The 18,915-nt window shown below is 35.3% G+C and overlaps 2 protein-coding genes and 2 pseudogenes across 2 annotated transcripts; all 4 read left to right on the top strand.

Annotated features, from left to right (window-relative positions):
* The first annotated feature begins 1,917 nt into the window (after positions 1–1,917).
* LOC110659388 (cytochrome b5) lies at positions 1,918–4,993 on the top strand. Its single transcript, XM_021817308.2, has 3 exons — positions 1,918–2,483; positions 4,198–4,264; positions 4,371–4,993. The coding sequence occupies exons 1-3, from the start codon at positions 2,397–2,399 to the stop codon at positions 4,619–4,621; spliced, it is 405 nt and encodes a 134-aa protein (XP_021673000.2). The 5' UTR covers positions 1,918–2,396; the 3' UTR covers positions 4,622–4,993.
* A 490-nt stretch (positions 4,994–5,483) lies between these two features.
* On the top strand, positions 5,484–10,501 carry LOC110659387 (probable voltage-gated potassium channel subunit beta). The gene is made up of 5 exons (XM_021817307.2): positions 5,484–6,380; positions 7,240–7,435; positions 8,618–8,761; positions 9,340–9,504; positions 10,042–10,501. The coding sequence occupies exons 1-5, from the start codon at positions 6,013–6,015 to the stop codon at positions 10,153–10,155; spliced, it is 987 nt and encodes a 328-aa protein (XP_021672999.1). The 5' UTR covers positions 5,484–6,012; the 3' UTR covers positions 10,156–10,501.
* Positions 10,502–11,741: 1,240 nt separating this feature from the next.
* Positions 11,742–13,280, top strand: LOC110654874 (UPF0481 protein At3g47200-like; annotated as a pseudogene).
* Positions 13,281–15,181: 1,901 nt separating this feature from the next.
* LOC110654867 (uncharacterized) overlaps positions 15,182–18,915 on the top strand; it is a 39,850-nt pseudogene continuing 36,116 nt past the window's right edge.

Here is an 18,915-nt window from a genome sequence, read left to right as displayed (position 1 = left end):
ATTCGTGGTAACTTAGAAAATTATGATTCTTTTTGCAATAGCTTAGTAATATTACTAAGGACAGCGGGGCAAAGTTTTAGAATTTTTAGAGCTTATTTGGGCAGTTTTTGCAAAAATGGTCAATTATAGGGACTAAATTGAAATTTTACATGTTGTGATGGATGATTGATTTGGTGGGCCCAGGAGGGGCTGTGTGATGTGATTGAGTTGTGGACATATGGATTGTGAATATAGAAGTGTGTTTTGAGCCCTTTTGCAGGTTGGGTAGGTCTTAGGTATAGAGGAGACTTTGCCGGATTTTCGGCACGACTTAGGACGTATTGGTCTTTTTCTTTGTTTGTATTGAGTCATTTATATTAAAAATTGTAATGTAATTGTCAGTGAGCCTTCTTCCTCCGGTCAAGTGAGTAAAATATTAATTTTAATTGTAATTTCGATATTATTATATGTTCAGCATGCCCATGCATCACTTATATGCATATATTTATATAATTAAACTCTAGGCACGATTTATGATGCATTGATAACTGTTAAAGTGCCATGATATTGTTGTGGTAATTTGGAGCAGTGTGCGTGCGTGTGATGTGGTGTGGACTATGGATAGGACGGGTAGTCACGGCTTGAGTTCTTCGCTTGGACTCTATCCTTCGAGGGGTAGTCACGGCTTGAGTTCTTCGCTGGGACCCTCGATTTGGTTTATTGCGAAAGTGAGTTTTTCGGCACGTTGGATTTAAGAGAGCTGTATAGGGGATCAGCTCCCATATGTTATGATTGATGCTACAGGCTGCGTGAGTGCTCCAAATTACCTTTTTGATGTTATGATGATGTTGATGTTGCATTTCACTCTACAGGGTGCATTAGTTTTAGATAGTTATAGAGATTATGGTTAAAATTGATATTTTACTCTCTGAGTCGAACGTTCACTCCTGTTCAATATTTTTCAAATTCTGGAGGATTTTATTTTGGTTAACCTGCTTTTCTCCTTCGCAGGTTGTTTATCAATATTTGTGTAATTTTATTTACTTCTAGAATTTTCGCATGTGTTAAAAGTATTTATTTGATTATGGTCTGTAATATTATTATCATATTGGACTTGTAAACGTATAATGATATGCATGTTTGATGGATTGGATGAGGGAGCTGAGCTCCCATTTATTTTTATGAGGATATGAGTATGTGGAGGGTGAGCTGAGCTCCCCAATTGAGTATTTATTATGTTTACAGGTCGGGTGAGTCGAAAACTCCCCGTTGGGAAGTCCATTTTATGGTCGGATTCTGTCCGTTTGTTTTCTTGATATTGGGCCCAAATGGGCCTTAGAGTTGGGTTAGTGAATAGTTAGACTTACTACGGGCCTCGGGGGTTTTAGGCTGGCCCAGATCCTAGTGCTGGTCCGGCCCATAGGTTGGGTCGTGACAAGCAATCTATTATTTAACTAAACAATAGATAAATATATTCATTTTGATGAATTACTATTAATATTATGGATTATTTTCATATATAGATTTAAATTGAAATTAAAAAGGAAATAATAGAAATAGAGATATTTAATCCAATTAAACTTTAATAAAATAAATTTAAATGATATATAATTAAGTTTAGAATAAATTAATTTTTTGCATAGTAGTTACACATTATTAAAGTCTGTTTATATAAATAATTAATTAAATATAAAATATATAATTTTTATAATAATATTTATAAATTTTTATATAAAATTTAAATAATTATTTTTTTTAAATATAAATTTTTAATAAAATTTTTTATGTGAAAAATTAAAATATATAAACTGAATGGATTTAAGTATTTTTTTTTATATTAATAATAAAATTGGGACAAATTCAATTATTTAAAGATAAATTTTAATTCATTTAAAATGAATTTAAATATTAAAAAATTAAATAAATTTAAATTTAAATAGAATAATTGTCACGCTTAATCGTTGAGATCCAGAGGAGAAATCAAAATAAAAAGAAAAATGTGCTGCAGAAAAGCAAAAAGCGTAGCAGATTAGTAATAATGGTACTTGGAGAAAGAAGGCATCTACTGGTACCAACTAGTTTCCAATAAGACATCTTGGATTCTTCAACAGCTTAGTAAAGTCAGCATCTAGTGCACCCACATCACCGACCAGAGCCAGTTCCAATTTAATCACCTTTACCCCTCCTATTAAATTACTCTCTCTCTCTCTCCACACGTCCACGGCCCACCCTTCTTCCATTTCACTCCGCAGCCCAGGCCCCGCCTCCTTTTTGGTTTGCCGTCACTCCTCTGTCCTCAGTCAGACTCTTTCCTTTTTAACATCAGATCCATTTTCTTATATCCCTCAAAAATTGAATCTTTTTCTTGATATCAAGCACACCTTTCACGCTTTTGAAGAAAAGTGAACAGAAATCAGATGGGTGGTGAAGGGAAAGTTTTCACCTTGGCTCAAGTGTCTGAGCACAACAATCCCAATGACTGTTGGTTGATTATCGGCGGCAAGGTGAACTTATCATTATTATTACCCATCTGAGATTATGATAGCTTTGCTTGTGATTGACTTGATACATACATTTGTGCTGGGCATATTTTTTTGTTCATCTATTGGCTTTTCGCTAAATTTGCTGATCTTGGCTTGTTTGCCCTCTGTTGCATGTCCTTGATGCTTGTTAATTATTTCTTCTGTATGGCCTGTTCGATTATTTGGGATTCCCACTTCAACCTATTGGGTCTATTACGAATTCTGTATCCCGCTTTATTCACAATGGCTTTTCTGCGTTGTTTGTACTGTGATCTATGAATATTCCTTATGTATCTTTCGTTTAAAGCCTCTAATATTCCTTTCAAGTTGATTATTGCAGCATGCAATGGAACTAAACGCGTTCAAAAGAGATTTTGAAATTCTGCATATTGTATGAGAGTTGCATATTCTGACACGTCATTTGATTAAAGAGGGGAAATCAAGTGCTTTGCCATTGATGTAAAATGTTTTTAGCTTTTCAGAATCAGATTACTGAAGGATTTTTGTTGCCTTTCGCTGCTAAAACTCATCACTATATGTTCCTTTTATCATAAAATCTAATTCTGGCTGTGTTAGTTCTTCTCAATTCTGAATCCATGTTAATTTCATTGATGGCAATTCATTTGTAATTTCTTTGTCAATTTGAGACCCTTGACTTGATACACGCCTGCGTCCCCTAACAAATGAACTCACCCAAGTTCCAACAGCTAAAGATCTGACTTTAGATAGTGGTGATCCATAGTCGTGATTGTATCCTGCTGTATGATTAAACAGTTGTAAAATGGGAAAGGGGAAGAAAAATTCTATTCATGTCAGTGAATTTCTATTCTTAGTCTTTTTTCTCCTATTCTTTTTGTTGCTCTTATACACCTAGGCACTCTAGGTTACAGGCCAACTAACGGGGTGGGGGTGTGGGCAAATGTTGGAGCAGTGCACAAAGAGTTGTAAATTCTATAGCTTTTTTCCCCCATTATCATCTTATGTATTGCACAGACAACAGAACGCTAAGGATAGATCATAAATCAGGCAGATAATGTGATTGAGATTAGTAAGAATTAGGGCAGAATAAAAGGACTTAAAGAAAGCCATTGTCTCGAGTGATAGGAGAAAAAGGAGTGGGTGGTATTAAGGAGCAGAGTGACGACTTTAATATAGATTTATCAGTGATTAATAATTGGTTTTTGCTTACTCTTGATTTCCATATCATCTTATGGAAATCAGTGGTTTTTGATTCCTAAAGTTAACCAAAGGGGCTTTTTCTTTTTTATGAGAATATTAGGCCTCACTTTTAGATATCAAATATCTTTTTAATTGTTGATTGTTGGGAACAAAAAGTTTTGTGATGAAACCATCAATTGTTTTTGGTTGGATATCTAGTTTTTTTCTTGTCATGATTTCTTTTAATTTTCTGTATTTCAGCAAATAACATAAGTTTGGTGTCCAATAACTTTACTATCCATTCATTGCAATCCCTATTTCATGATCATGTATCTTTCAGGCCAAGCAATGGGAAAGCTTTCTTCTTTTTCCATGGATCCAAACTTCTCGTCACAAGCTATTTAATGTTGAAGAAATAATGCTAACTTTGAAATAAATTTTATAGGCCCATTAGTTTTGCAACTAATGATACTTCAGGGTTCATAAAAAAAAAAAAAAAGTTTTACTTCTTCTGAGCCTTTTTGATTTGTTGAAACAGGTTTATGACGTGACAAATTTTTTGGAAGACCATCCTGGTGGTGACGAGGTTTTGTTGTCTGCTACAGGTGCAGTCTCAGCAATGACCCTTTGAAGCAAATTATGAATAAGATCGAGTCTATCGCTTTATCAAGACACTTCAGAATATGACACAATTTAGTACCTGTTTTGCAGGGAAAGATGCAACTGATGATTTTGAGGATGTGGGTCATAGCACGAGTGCTAGAGAAATGATGGATAAATACTATGTTGGAGAGATTGATCCCTTAACCATCCCTAAGAAGGCTGCATATAATCCTCCTAAGCAGCGTCACTACAATCAGGATAAGACCTCTGAGTTCATTATCAAGCTCCTGCAATTCCTGGTTCCCCTTGCTGTATTGGGTTTGGCTTTTGGTATCCGCATCTACACAAAATCAAATTAAGATCATTGAATCCATCGTATGATAAACATTTCAGAATTTATTACTGCTATTAGGGCCTGTCCCTTTGTCCTAGTCTAGTCTAGTCTAGCAATTAAAGCTTGTTTCTTTGGTTTCTCATCATGTCAACGTTTAGAATCATATAATCTTGACTCCTGTACCCCAGTTATCCTATTTACAGCTCTCAGTTATTGGAAATTAAAGACGCTAATCTGTCTTATTTTTAATTCTCATGTTTGTTTAATTGTGATTTACAGACTCTTCCATGTTTCCACATGAGTCTTTGGTGCTGTATTATAAATATTAGCACCAACTCTCAAACAAGAAATATAATAATCCTATATGATGATATGTTGAGAAGTTTTATAGGAGGCATCATGGTGTTCTTGAATGGCTTCTTATTTTTGTTGATTTTCTCTTCTTGTCTTTATTAATTTACTGAAATCTTATAAGTAAACCTTGTTAGTTCCCATCGTTTTAATGGATTTGTACCTTGTTATTTCGTCCCTTTATGCTTCACCCTGTGAACAAAATTGCTAAACAAACAAAATCACCGTCTAGTCAGCTTAATAGCGAAAGAATTATTTCTAAACCTTCACTAAATAACTATTTAACCACCATTTGTAGATGTATATTGAAAATGACTCCATAACTTGACAGAGAAATGTTCAATCTGTGACTGACAAATGACATGGTTACCCATAATTTTTTATTAACTTAAACGAAAATTTTTATTTTTTTACCTGCAATAAAATGATGAGTATAATAATATTAATGAGTGTATAATTTTAACATAAATATTTAATTTAAAAGTTATTAAATTTATTTATATATATATATATTTTCCAGGTGTGCGTCTTATCAGAGCAGCAAACGTGGCGTATTAGACTTTTTCTTTGTCTTGCACTTTTATACGGTCAAATATCACTTTTAGCCAAATGAAAGCAATTTGAATTTGATTTTGATTTCGATTTTAGAGTCACATCTACCACTTGCTTTTGCTATTTGTTTACGTCAAATTACAATTTTAATTAATACACTGGAATTAGGGATTCATTTTCTCGCCAATTGCTATGTTCGTTTGGTTGCAAGACATCATCATCATAATCGTTATTGTTATTATTATTATTATTATTTTTGCTCGGACTCGCAGTCGGATTCTAATAGGTAAAGCTAAAGACCAATTGTCCCAAAAAGATCACAGCACCAATCCACGTGCTGATTAAACCGAGCTCCACATAAACCAACAACACACAAACATTTCTCTTCAGCCTCACTTTGAACTCCGCTGTTTCATCTCTACGGAGTCTACACACCAAACTGCCTTCATTTTTGTTAACATCCCTCACAGTCACCGATTAGTCCATCCCCATCTATCTCTACCTACCCCCAAAATGCATTACAATAACCTCGGTCGCTCAGGCCTCAAGGTCAGCCAGCTCTCTTATGGCTCCTGGGTCAGCTTCGGCAATCAGCTCGACGTCAAGGAGGCCAAGTCCCTCTTGCAGTGCTGCCGTGACCACGGTGTTAACTTCTTTGATAACGCTGAGGTTTATGCCAATGGAAGGGCCGAGGAGATCATGGGTCAAGCGATCCGTGAGCTTGGATGGAAGCGCTCTGATATTGTTGTCTCTACTAAGATCTTCTGGGGAGGTTCCGGTCCTAACGATAGGGGCTTGTCCAGGAAACATATTGTAGAAGGCACCAAAGCTTCGCTCAAGAGGCTGGATATGGATTATGTTGATTTGATTTACTGTCACCGGTGAGCCAAAAAAATTGTTTCTTTGGGCTTTTTTATTTTATCTTTTTCCCTACTCTTCGCTTTCTTCTTACAAGTTATAATTATGCCCTTTGTTCACCTCTTTGAGTATTATATTGATGTACCGTCAAATATCAGTAGATCTTTTTTTCCTGCCTGTTAGCTTATATTTGTATTTGTATTTGTATACATGTTTAGTCGATGATCTGTGATTTCTTGTCCTTTGACTCCTTCTGCGGAGTCTTGATTGGTTCATTTTGGAGGCAATTGTTTGTTGTATTATGTTAATGTGAATTTGGGTTGGCGATTTTTCGGCTTTAACTAGGAGTAGATACGAAGAAATTTGTTTGGTTTATAAGGTGTTTGTTATTGATTACCGTTTGTGGTGTCAGGGGTCGTTTGGATTTTTTTGGTTATCCATTAGTAACTAGGAGTAATTGGTTGGTTTGAAGGCTTTTCTGAATATATATGTATGGAGGTGATTTGATGTGGACCTGTCACTAGTGGATCTTATTTCTGATTTTTGTGTTGTCCTTGTTTATTTCTGCACATGTGACAAGTTCTTTGTTTTGAATGCTTCTCTGACATGGTTTTCTGAGCTCGTAAATATATATGATATGTAGTTTGTGATTTTGCAGATATAATTTACTGGCAGAACTGCAGAAGTCAATAGCAATCTTTGTAGTTCTTGTCGCTTGTTTATAGTTGTTACATATGGCTACTTATAATTTTGTTTTTCTATATGATTGATTATCATCGTTGCTACTTTTTGCTGTACCTGTTGAGTAAAAATCCTAAAGTTTCGTTGAAGAGGTCTGAGTCTGATGTTGTAGCATCATGTGAATGTGATTTGCTGTCGTAGGCCAGACTCCTCAACACCAATTGAAGAAACAGTAAGGGCAATGAATTATGTGATTGATAAGGGTTGGGCATTTTATTGGGGGACTAGTGAGTGGTCAGCACAGCAGATCACTGAAGCATGGGGCATTGCAGAAAGATTGGACTTGGTGGGGCCCATTGTGGAGCAGCCAGAGTATAATTTACTCTCCAGACACAAGGTGAAGGATTTTTCTTTACATTCAAAATTTAAACATTTGATTTTTGTTTTTGGTACTGAAAAATGTCTTTCATACAGTTCTCACATATTAGTATTTTTTTCTGTTTGAAGGAAATGGGTTAAGGAGTTTTTTAGGTTAACTTAGCTTGTCTTCTATTCTATATGCAAAGATCGTTTTAGCTGCACCTGCACTTGATATGAATAGTTTGTTTGGCTGTTCTTATGGTTCTCTTTTGGAAGAAATTAGCCAAACACATTCCTCCTGAAGAATTTCCAAATTCAATGAATTCACCTGAAGTAGCAAGGAATTGTGTTTTGGGATATGAGAAATATGGGATGGCATTTTTTCTGAAGGCACAGTTGCTTTGAGCAGCAATTCATTTTCTATTTCATATATTAAAACACTTGAAACCCCTCCTTTTTGGTCTTTTATAAAGGTTCTTTATAATTATATATACTATGTTGGTCTAGAATAAAAGGTTCTGATAGTGGTTTTTGGTTTTTTAGTTGAAAGTTTTATGTCTATTTCACCTACCACTTTAGGCCTAAGGTTGGATGCAAAATATTCCCTTGAGAAAGAAAATTCTGGGGATGGTGCAGATTTGTCATTGATAGTTCAAATAAAAAAGCAGCAGCGGCAAAGGAAAAAAAGAAAAAAAAAAGGATGTTTGAGGGGTGTTGACATTGCAGTTGTGGTTGGTTTTTAACGAAGCAGTTGCAACTGCAGTGCCAAACAAATCATGTAAGCTTCAGGAGCTGCCTACTCTTTGAAAGCTTCTGGCGGTTTTGGATCTTGTCGCTGATGAATCTTTAGATTCCCTTGGAAAAATATACAACTTTGAACTTTCCAAGGGAAGTGACTTTTTATGTCATTATTTGGAACATGTTTTGCAATGAGATGAAATGGCCAAATTTTGGTATTAGTTACAGTTATTCTTTATTTCTAGACAAATAGGTAATTTATAAACATTCTCTCTTCAATTTTTCCTTGATTTGCCTTATAAGTGAAATTTCTTGTCAATTGCCACGTCTTCATTTATGTATCCTTTATAGTGGTAATAAGAAATAATTTTCAGCTCTGGGTTTAACCATAAGAACTTGGTTTTGTTTTATATATCTACGTCAGATTTATAAGTCTCGATCTTTTTGGTTTATGATTTACTTGTATCTTGTATGGATACAGGTTGAGTCAGAGTACCTCCCTCTGTACACCAACTATGGCCTGGGTCTCACCACATGGAGTCCACTTGCATCTGGGGTGCTTACTGGAAAGTACAACAAGGGAACTATACCTTCTGATAGCCGGTTTGCACTGGAAAATTACAAAGTAAGACTTGTTTCTATTTATGTTTATGATGGCTGAATTTCCAGTTATTTTATGGTCTTATCGACTATCAACTCTGACTTTTTTAACTAAATTTCTATCTCCACTAGTTTTAGTTTTGCAGTTCTCCTCATTGATAATTGACTTCATTCTTCTCTTAATTGTTTGGTTTTCCATTTTTGGGTTATTGGACATAGGCTGAACTTCTAAAAAAGTAAAAATGCTATATTGATGCGTATTCCAATTTCCTTTGCAAAGGCATGGAGAGTCCATGGTCATTTGTCCTTGATGGATTTTACTTTGTGAGTTTTAATATTCTATGAATTGTTCTGGGCATCTACATGATAAAACTGATATTTTTTCCTGTATGGAAGGCCTTAGCACTTGTGAATTTGGTTGGATGGAGGTGACAAAAAAAGATACTTTTTGGTTTCAATGATCTATATTGTCCAGCTCGGATGTAAATAATTTCTTCATGCAGATCTTAGTAAACTTTCTGGTGCTTGATTAGTAAAATTCAGCTATAATTGTGTTTGTCTTTTCCTTGCATACAACTCTAAACTATATTTTATGCTTTGTAGAATCTTGCTAGCCGGTCACTGGTTGATGATGTTCTTAAAAAGGTTAGCGGACTGAAGCCAATTGCTGACGAACTGGGTGTGCCTTTATCTCAACTTGCAATTGCATGGTGTGCTGCTAATCCAAATGTGTCATCAGTTATTACTGGTGCTACAAAGGAGTCTCAGGTTAGTTTCAATTCCATAACTTTTTCATGAATTAAAGGGGGAAGGGAAGTGACTTAAGGTATCAGATCCTTAGACAAAGAGTTCACTACTGTATCATGTAATCTGAAGTACCTTTTAGTACAGTTTGGATTTTCCTAATGGCTTAATTAAATTTAAATATTTAACCAATATATATGAGTGGTGCTGTACAAGTATTGGACCCTAATTTTTTGTTCATTGAAAACAGGTAGTAGATATGCATAACCTTTGTAATAGGCTTTTATGATGTGCTTAAGGGTGCAAATTTGTTCATTAAATGTGTTTTACCTCTGCACATCCTCAACAAACCCCCCATCTCCTTCTTCCATTTTGTATAGAAATTTCAATGCGCCATGGATGAAATGACTTTCTGGATATTTGTTTAAGGCTGTAAGCATTTGTGTGCTGTAATTCAAGGACAGCTGCCACCTGGGCCTTGCACTGACTTTTAGCTCTATTTGTGAGACCTGTGGCTCTGTTTGTGACATAGCCTATTGAATGTTGTTTCCCGCCCTGCAGATTCAAGAGAACATGAAAGCCTTTGACGTCATCCCCTTGTTGACTCCTGCTGTGATGGAGAAGATAGAGGCTGTTGTTCAAAGCAGGCCAAAACGTCCAGATTCATATAGGTGATTATTGTACGTGTATGGTTTCTAGGATTTCCACAAATTATGTAGCAGATTCATTGTTCGGATGCATTGGAAAAGCAAACCTCGCTCCTTAGTTCTGTTATCATTTAAGTGCGCCTGGTGTATTATTATATCTAGTTTCATTGCCTAGGAGCTTCTGAAATCCACAATTGATTTTCGTTTGTGGGAGGTTCTCATTTTACATTTGATGATTGTTTCATGGGTTGGTGGATATGCATTGATAATGATCACAATGCTGAATTGATGAGAATTGGTAGAAGATGCCAAATGTTTTTCTATGTGAATGCTTTGTTTTGTTCTTTTTAATATTATTATTATAATTATAATTATCCTCCTTTTGTCGCCCAATTTGAAATTATTTTTTTACTCGATATATATATATATATATATATATATATATATATATATATATATATATATATATATATATATATATATATATAGTCGTATGCGTCTAAGATAAGAGTTGCAGAAATGAGAATGTTAAGGTGAATGAGTGGTCATACTAGACTAGATAATTCGCCATGAGAGTATTAAAGAAAAGGTAGGAGTGGTGCATATTGAAGATAAGTTGAGAGAAGGGAGATTGAGGTGGTTTGATCATATGAAGCGTAGACATACGGAGGCTCCAGTTAGACAAGTAGAGCACATTAGGTTAGAGGATAGAAAGAAAAAAAAAAGGGTAGACGTAAATTGACTTGGAGAAAAGTAGTACAACATGAGTGGAGAAAGCGAATCCATATAGGCGATCACAAATTTTTTGGATAAAAGCTTAGTTGGGTTGAGTTGAGTTTTATATATATATATAATTTTTAGTATTATTGGCCCCTTCTCAAAGAAATTAATCATTTATCTTTTTCATTATTATTTATTTGTAAAAATTAAGTAAATACATAAAATAAATAAGATTAATATGTTAATTAATATTTTGTTCTTATTATTTTTATTCTAATTATATGAAGTTTTACTATTTTTTTTTCTCTATTTGTACATTTTTTCGTTCTAAAAAATATAACTTAAAATATATAAGAAAAGTTTTATTGAATAAAAAACTATGCAGACTTCCCAAATAAAATTAATTTCAATTTTTATTATTATAGTAAATAAAATTTAAATTTATTAATATTATTATGAATCATAATCTCTAAAATTTTATTCAATGTAAGAATTATACAATGACCCCCAAAAAAAAAAAAAAAAAAAGTCCAGCTCCACCGCTGCTTATGGATTTCTTTCTTTTCTAGAATCTCTTCCCTTGACTTACCTCTTGCCATGCCTTGCATCTGAACTCTTCAAGGATGCACAGTTGCATACCATTGCTTAGGGCTTTCCTAAATTTGACTTTCTCATGTGCTCTTCATTTTCACAGCAGCTTAAGTGGGTGTCATTAAAGTCAAATTGTCCGTTTAAAGGAAATAAAATTCTAATTAAATTAAGATTTTAAATTTAATAAACATAAATCCACAACAGAAAAAAAAAAAAGTCCAAAACAAATAGTAAATGATATTTGCTTGCAGATATGGTTAATTTCTAGGCCGAAGCTTAGTGCCAGCGGAGACAGAATTACATTGTGCATTTATGTATACGTTTCAACATCAGGTAATCGCAAGAAATTTCCGCGATTTCTCCAATCTCTCGCAATGATACAATTTGTTGTGTTCTAGAAAATGGGTATTCCAGCTTAGGAATTGGCTTCCAATTCCATAGGCATTACGTCTTCTTTCCATTTAATTTCCCCAGTAAGTTCACTTCAATGTCTTTGAATACGACTCACGACTAACAGGGTATATTGATAAATGTGTGTGGAGGGAACCTGATGGATGATGAAAGAGCTCACCGTGTGTCCATTCGTATTGGTGAAAAGCTTCTTCGCCGATCCCCTAAACCATCTAGCTGCTTTATCTTCAAAGTTCATGATCAACTACGGAAAGTAAATGAAAAGGCCTACGATCCGCAGTTACTACGAAATGGTCCTTATCACCTTGGCAAGGCTAGCTTGAAGGATATGGAAGAGAACAAAATTCGGTATCTGCAATTGCTTATTCATCGAAGAAATGAAGATAATGTGACTAGATATGTTACGGCTATGGGCATGTTAGAACAAAAAGTTCGCAAATGCTATGACGAACACATAAGTCTTGATACAGATGACTTCGTAGAAATGATGCTGCTTAATGGTTGCTTCATTGTCGAGCTAATTCGCAACTTTGCATTGTCAAGTTTGAGGGAAAAGAATGATCTTATTTTTAAAGTGGGTTGGATCTTGAGTACCTGAAACGTGATATGCTGTTGCTGGAAAACCAGCTTCCATTTTTTGTTATTTTGGAGTTGTTTAGCATGACTCTGATGCCAAACCGAGGCAACATGATTTACATGACCCAGGAATTTTTCCGCTCGACTTTACCAGGATTGGGTATGCAAGGGATGATGTATACCCCATCCATGAAATTAAACACTTGCTTGGCTTTATACATGATAATCGGCTTCCCTCGCCTGCAGGAATTGATTCTTATAGGAACTTGAAGAAGAAGAAGAAGAAGAAGAAATGGGGGTTCATTCGTTGCGCTACAGAGCTCCAGGAGGCCGGAATCAAGTTCAGAAATATCGAAGGATGTAGCCTGTTTCATATAAAGTTCAAAGGTGGAACAATGCGAATCCCAACCTTGATAATCGAAGATTCAACAGAGTCATTCTTTCGCAATCTCTTTGCCTACGAGCAGTGTTACCATGAGATAAATTCAACTTACGTCACTGATTATATCAAAATCATGGATTGCCTTATCAACTCTCCAAAGGATGTTGAGTTACTTCGTCGGCAAGGAATTATTAACAATTGGCTAGGTGATGACCAGGCAATTGCTACCCTGTTCAACAGACTTGGCGACTCTATTGTCATCTCTAGTTCTAACTTCTATTATTCGGAAGTATTCAATAATGTGAACTTGTATTGCAGCAGGCATTGGAATGTAAGGATGGCAAAATTGAAGCGCAGTTACTGCAACAGTCCATTGGCTTTTATTTCATTTTTAGCTGCTCTTGCACTGCTTCTACTTTCTCTGACGCAGACTTTGTACTCTGTTCTTTCTTTCTATAAATAATTTGACAAGACTTCACACGTTCAATCGTTTCCTGCACTAATAAAGTAGAGGCAAGCTCAATAAGAAAATCTACTTTGCATCACACATAACGATTACAGGTAAATTTATAGTAGAAGGATTCTCATGGTCTATGTCAAGATTCTTGCTATGTTGAGTTATGAAGAATAGTTAGCGGAGATTAAACAGCACCAACGCTTCGACACCGTTTTGCAGCGAATTGCGATTAAAGGAATTTGGGGTCGCTGTAGAATTTCGATCAATAGAAAGTCGTCGAAATCATCAAGAGGGAAATTGGAACTGGAACTGGAAATCTCTGAGTATTTTGTGCTTCCCCCAACAACAAAACTAGCACCAGATATTGCAGCGACAACTTTGATTGAGAATTGGGAATTGAGAACTTGCCATTTATTTATACAGGTAAATCTTGTTGTGTCATCGTCCTTAGCCAGCCAATGACTTGATTTCCATAAGTCCAAGATCTTTGAGGGTTTTAGGCCATAACGTATGGCTTTTCGCTGCCAATTGTCCTTCCTCAGATGTTGACCCATTGCCTCAAGGGCCCCTTGCGGATACCAAGGCTTTGGGGAAAGAAAAGGATTTTTGAAATCTATAATTTAAGTTATTTATTTATTTTTATTAGGGACCACATACCAGCATGCCTCTCTCTCGCATGAGATTCAGGTTTCATGATTCAACAGATAATTGAAATCTCTTGAATATATGATACATTAAAAATTAACTACACATATTTCATAATTTTCCTATTTAAATGATAAAAATAGTTATGAATAATAATAATAACCAATTGAATATGCCATAATTTTCCTTTCAGTTCCTTTCATGAATTAGTTTGCAGTTAGGGCCCCCTCCCATTTTTGCCAACTTACAAGCTTAGCCGCGTTATTTTAAGCGTGCGCTCTCTGTTTCCGAGCCTCATGCAACGGCTTCTCTCTCTCCCCATCAAAATCCACGACTGTTAAACGAAACTGAAATTCAAACTCCATTTTTGTCTTTTTTGGCTTTCGTCTATCAACTCTAAACAACAATGTTTGAGCTAAATCTCTACGTGAAACTGCAAATCTCAAAAACCAAGCGGGTACCCATTTTGCTATTCCTGTCATTTTTACGTAATTCAATTTTCATTATCTGTCTCTGTACGTTCATGTTATTGAAGAAGAACAACTTAATTTTGTTTTATTTTATGTCCATTATTTGTTTTCTGCTTTATGTAATGATAACGAACAATATTATTTTATTCATCCTTAGAGTGCGTTCCTTGAGCAAGACATTCAATGGCCTCCGATCCATTCTTGTTTTGTGAAACTTGTATTTGAGTTATGAATATATTTTGATTCTTTTGGGTATTTTATGAGCTGGTTCATTAATTGAAATTTTGTAAATTTTTGAACAGCTGGACCCTTTTATTTAATCTTAAGTTTCCCTATGAGACTCCAGCGATATACTGTTTGATGGAAGATTGTGAAACGCATATTAGATCATTGTGGGATCAACGACGGTCATGAATTGCATCTCTTTTGTGTGATTGTGATTTTGTGTGTATATTTGTATATGAATTCTGGAGTTAGATAAGGACGTGTATCATCAAGTACGATGAAGTGATTTGCTGATTGAATTTTGTAGTGAAGATAGGGAAATTTGTGTGCGTTAAGCAACAACGCAATTGTATGTGGTACTGAACTTTTTCCATTCTTTGGTGACAATCAAGTTGTCATCATGAAAATAAGCTTTGGATGCCATGGAGTTGCAGGAAAAGACTAGTTTTGGGGTTGATTAGGAGTATTACCTGGTCCCATTGAAGAAGCGTTTGTATAAGTGATGTAAGTATTTTGAGGAAACAAGGGCGGCAATTTAGTGAATGTTCATATGATTATTTATATATTAGTTGATACCATGATAAGGGGGACTCCTAATAGCTCAGGCCAGCATTTCTATGGAGATATAACCAAGGTTTTATCTCATATTGGAGCTTCTGAAGATGGAAATGTAAATAATATTTGTGTACTGACAGGTGAGGAATTTTCTACTGAGTTTTTACGTGATCATATTCTCTAAGAAGGGTGGCAGATCAAAACAAGCTAACAGAAATAGTGTCTAATTATAACCAGAACCATCAGATGGTTTATGAGGATCTTTCCAGCATTCATGGGATTCTTAGAAACGACTATAAATGTAATGCTTTAGATTTTTTTCCCAGGCCAGGATGTGCCGCTGAAGTTGAGAACAGGGTTTATCCCGATCATCTAAGCAGATGTCAACGGGAATATAGTCCCAGTGGACAAAACTATACTAATGAAGTGAAATCTGATCGAGTTAATGTGTGCTCAATCACTCCGCATAAATATGTGATGGAGTCCCCTCTGTCATATCATCCTTGTGAAATAGCGGTTTCAGAAAAAATGAAATTCTTATGCAGTTTCGGGGGCAGGATATTACCAAGGCCAAATGATGGAAAGCTTAGGTATATGGGTGGAGAGACACGAATTATATCCATCAGGAAAAATGTAACATGGGATATTGTAGAGATTAGATAAGTTATGTTGGCGGGAAGATTATTAAATAAGTAAAACGGTTTTGCTGAGTTGTAAAGGGATAGTTACAAGTTTGTTAGAGAGAATAAAGGAATAGTTACAAGTTTGTTAGAGTGAACAATCTGGCATTTACGCATGCCCATCATGTATATATACAAAATATATCAGATCAATAATAACAGTTTTCAGATTCTTCTCCATATATTTTTTCTTCCTCTGTTTACTGTTACATGGTATCAGAGCATGCTTTTCCTGTGTAGATGACGTTTTTCCTTTAGCCACACTGCAGACTAAATTCAATCAAACTGATCAAAGAGGCAGTTTCTTTCTAAAATTTCCTTGTTCTTGATGATATGGAATCTGATAACGTCAGCGAAGTAAGGGATGCGGCTGATCAGTACATCAATGAAGCATTGAAGTTGCAGAATTCTGATAATCCAGGTCTATCATTGGTAAGTGTTCCTTTAAACGGCATGAACTACTTAACATGGAGTCGTTCTATGGTGATTGCATTATGTGCCAAAGATAAACTGGGATTTATAACTGGAAAGGTTGAAAAACCACCAGATAATTCCAATCTATTCGAGAAATGGAGGCGTGTAGATTGTATGGTGATATCTTGGATCTTAAATTCTATTTCAAAGGAATTAGTTGAATCTTTCATATATACACCATCAGCTAAGGATCTTTGGAATGAGTTAGAACAAAGATTTGGTGTTAATAATGGACCTCTCTTGTACAATATCAAGCGTGAAATTGCTTCATTTACTCAAGGAAGTATGTCACTAATGGTGTATTTTACAAAATTGAAGAGGCTATGGGATGAGTTGGGTTGTTTAAGGCCTACACCTGTATGTACCTGTAATGGATGCAAATGTGGAGCTGTAAAGGCAATTGCTAATATGGACGAAGGTGATAAGCTTGTACAATTTTTAATGGGATTAGGAGAGAATTACGATCATGTTCGTAATCAGATTCTTATTCAAGATCCATTACCGAATGTTAACAAAGCCTATTCTATGACTTTGAGTGTTGAAACACAACGAGAAGTTCATGGTTCCATGACACAGGTGAATGAGAATATTGCTATGGTGGCTAAAAGTGATTTTGGGAAGAAGGATGCTGGAAGTAGTAAGACTCGTAAAGGAGATAAGAAGGATGATAGATTCTGCAACTATTGCAATAAAAGTGGACATGTAAGGGAAACTTGCTTCAAATTGAATGGATATCCAGATTGGTTTCAAGATTTCAAACAAAAAAAATTTGGAAAAGGGCAAGCTCATATGACTCTTCAAGACACTCCATTAGATGTGCCAACAATAGAATGGGGAAAGTGCTAAACAGACTCCTGTTGTGCTTCCTGGATGTCACCATCCTCCATTTCAGGGATCAAGCAACCAATAGCCTGAAGTCCAGAGCTCTGTAAGTCTAGCTCTCTCCATAGGAAAATTTTGCCAATCTGTGCTTAAACTTGCATAACAATGACCATCCAGCTTTTGTATAGGCATTTCAGAATGTAGCCAAGATGCTGCTTCAAGTAAACTGTCTTCTTTCTATGATGAAGACCCTTGGAATTATCCTGACCACAAGGTTGAAAACGTAAGCATCAGTAGAAAACCATACGAGGAAACAAAGGTTAGAGATGCTTCACAGTGCTTGGATGATCATCATGAGAATAAGTTGCTGGAATCAGTCATAATTGTTGAAGATGTTACTGGCACCACACTACCAGATATCCCGTTGGCTTCAAGAGTCTTCCCACATATGGAAGAAGAGGCGGCAGATGAATTCCCATCTCGTAGAGATACTGAGGCAGAAAGCACAGCTCAAGGATCTGAATCTGAGGTAGCATTTTCCCTTTTTGATTTGGATACTTTTAGTACTTCATGATCTGTTTGGAGGTACATTCAACCTTTCACATTGTTTTTCTTTGGATGCAAAGGCTGATGGCAGAGATACTGATGAATCTATTGATGATGCTGCAATGGCTGAAATAGAAGCAGGCATCTATGGTTTGCAGGTTGAGAACCATAATTTTGTTAAATTATCTGCATGTAATATTAGCTTCCTTGCTTATCAAAAAAAAAAAAATATTAGCTTCCTTGTTCACTGTATTAACAGTATTCTTATACTTGGACTACAAGGGAAATATGTCTAAATCCAGTTGTTTTTTGCACAAAAATGTGACAGAATTTTCCTTTCGTGCGTAGTAGGTATCCTTACAATCTCTCAAGATTAGAATATTTATATTCAGCGGCTATACAAGTTATGAAACAAAAATTATCTCGTAGAGCAAATCTGTTCACTTTTTTAATGTCTCAATATAGCAAGCCAAGGAAATTGAAAATGTTAATATGAACCTTTCAGATTCTTTTGGAAATTGAATTTCAGGAGTAATACTGTTCCAAACACATGAGGCATAGTGCAGCGGGCTTTTTAGCTCTAATATTCCACCTCATCAAGAAAATCAGAAGCAATTGCTTGATGAAAAATCTCGTTAAATAAAAATATAATACCGTTTGCGTCCTGATAACATAGTTTACCCTTTGATTGAAGCAACCACTATTTTCCTATCTTTTATTTGACCCTTATTAGCCTTCCTTCTGTTTCTTTGATGTGACTTATCCGCAAGTATACGGGTCGTCTCAAGTAATAAAGTGATGAATCAAGTATCGTTCCCACGAGGATTTGCTGTTTGATTACTAAACTATGAATGAAGCGATTATTTGGGCTAATGATTAATGAATAAATGATAAATGTAAATGAGCAAGGTAAATTGATTAATCTAATTGAAATGGGTAAAGAGCAAACAAATAAATTCTAATTCTAGTTCGCAATTAAACTAAAATTAACAATGGGTAATTTAAACGAAAGTCTAATTATGGTAAAAGTGATTCCAGAGTTGGGGGTTTATGCACAAATTAATTGGGATTTGTCTTGGGCATTCCAATTTTTAGGAAAAAATAGAGTTTGAAGGAAATTGATTCTAAATCCCTTTAATATCTTTTTCAAGCATATCAAAGTGTATTCTAAAATAACCAAACCTACTTTCGTATGTATTTGATTACTTTAAAACCCATTAAGTTTTGTAACCAA

This window comes from Hevea brasiliensis, chromosome 15 (genome assembly GCF_030052815.1).
Source record: "Hevea brasiliensis isolate MT/VB/25A 57/8 chromosome 15, ASM3005281v1, whole genome shotgun sequence".
Taxonomy (NCBI): Eukaryota; Viridiplantae; Streptophyta; class Magnoliopsida; order Malpighiales; family Euphorbiaceae; genus Hevea; species Hevea brasiliensis.
This window is presented reverse-complemented; position numbering and strand designations above follow the sequence as displayed.

Coding starts and splice junctions, on each gene's coding strand:
- LOC110659388 (XM_021817308.2), top strand. CDS start 2,397: ATGGGTGGTGAAGGGAAAGTTTTCACCTTGGCTCAAGTGTCTGAGCAC. Junction 2,484..4,197: donor GGTTGATTATCGGCGGCAAG/GTGAACTTATCA, acceptor TTGTTGAAACAG/GTTTATGACGTGACAAATTT. Junction 4,265..4,370: donor GGTTTTGTTGTCTGCTACAG/GTGCAGTCTCAG, acceptor CCTGTTTTGCAG/GGAAAGATGCAACTGATGAT.
- LOC110659387 (XM_021817307.2), top strand. CDS start 6,013: ATGCATTACAATAACCTCGGTCGCTCAGGCCTCAAGGTCAGCCAGCTC. Junction 7,436..8,617: donor ATTTACTCTCCAGACACAAG/GTGAAGGATTTT, acceptor GTATGGATACAG/GTTGAGTCAGAGTACCTCCC. Junction 8,762..9,339: donor TTGCACTGGAAAATTACAAA/GTAAGACTTGTT, acceptor TATGCTTTGTAG/AATCTTGCTAGCCGGTCACT.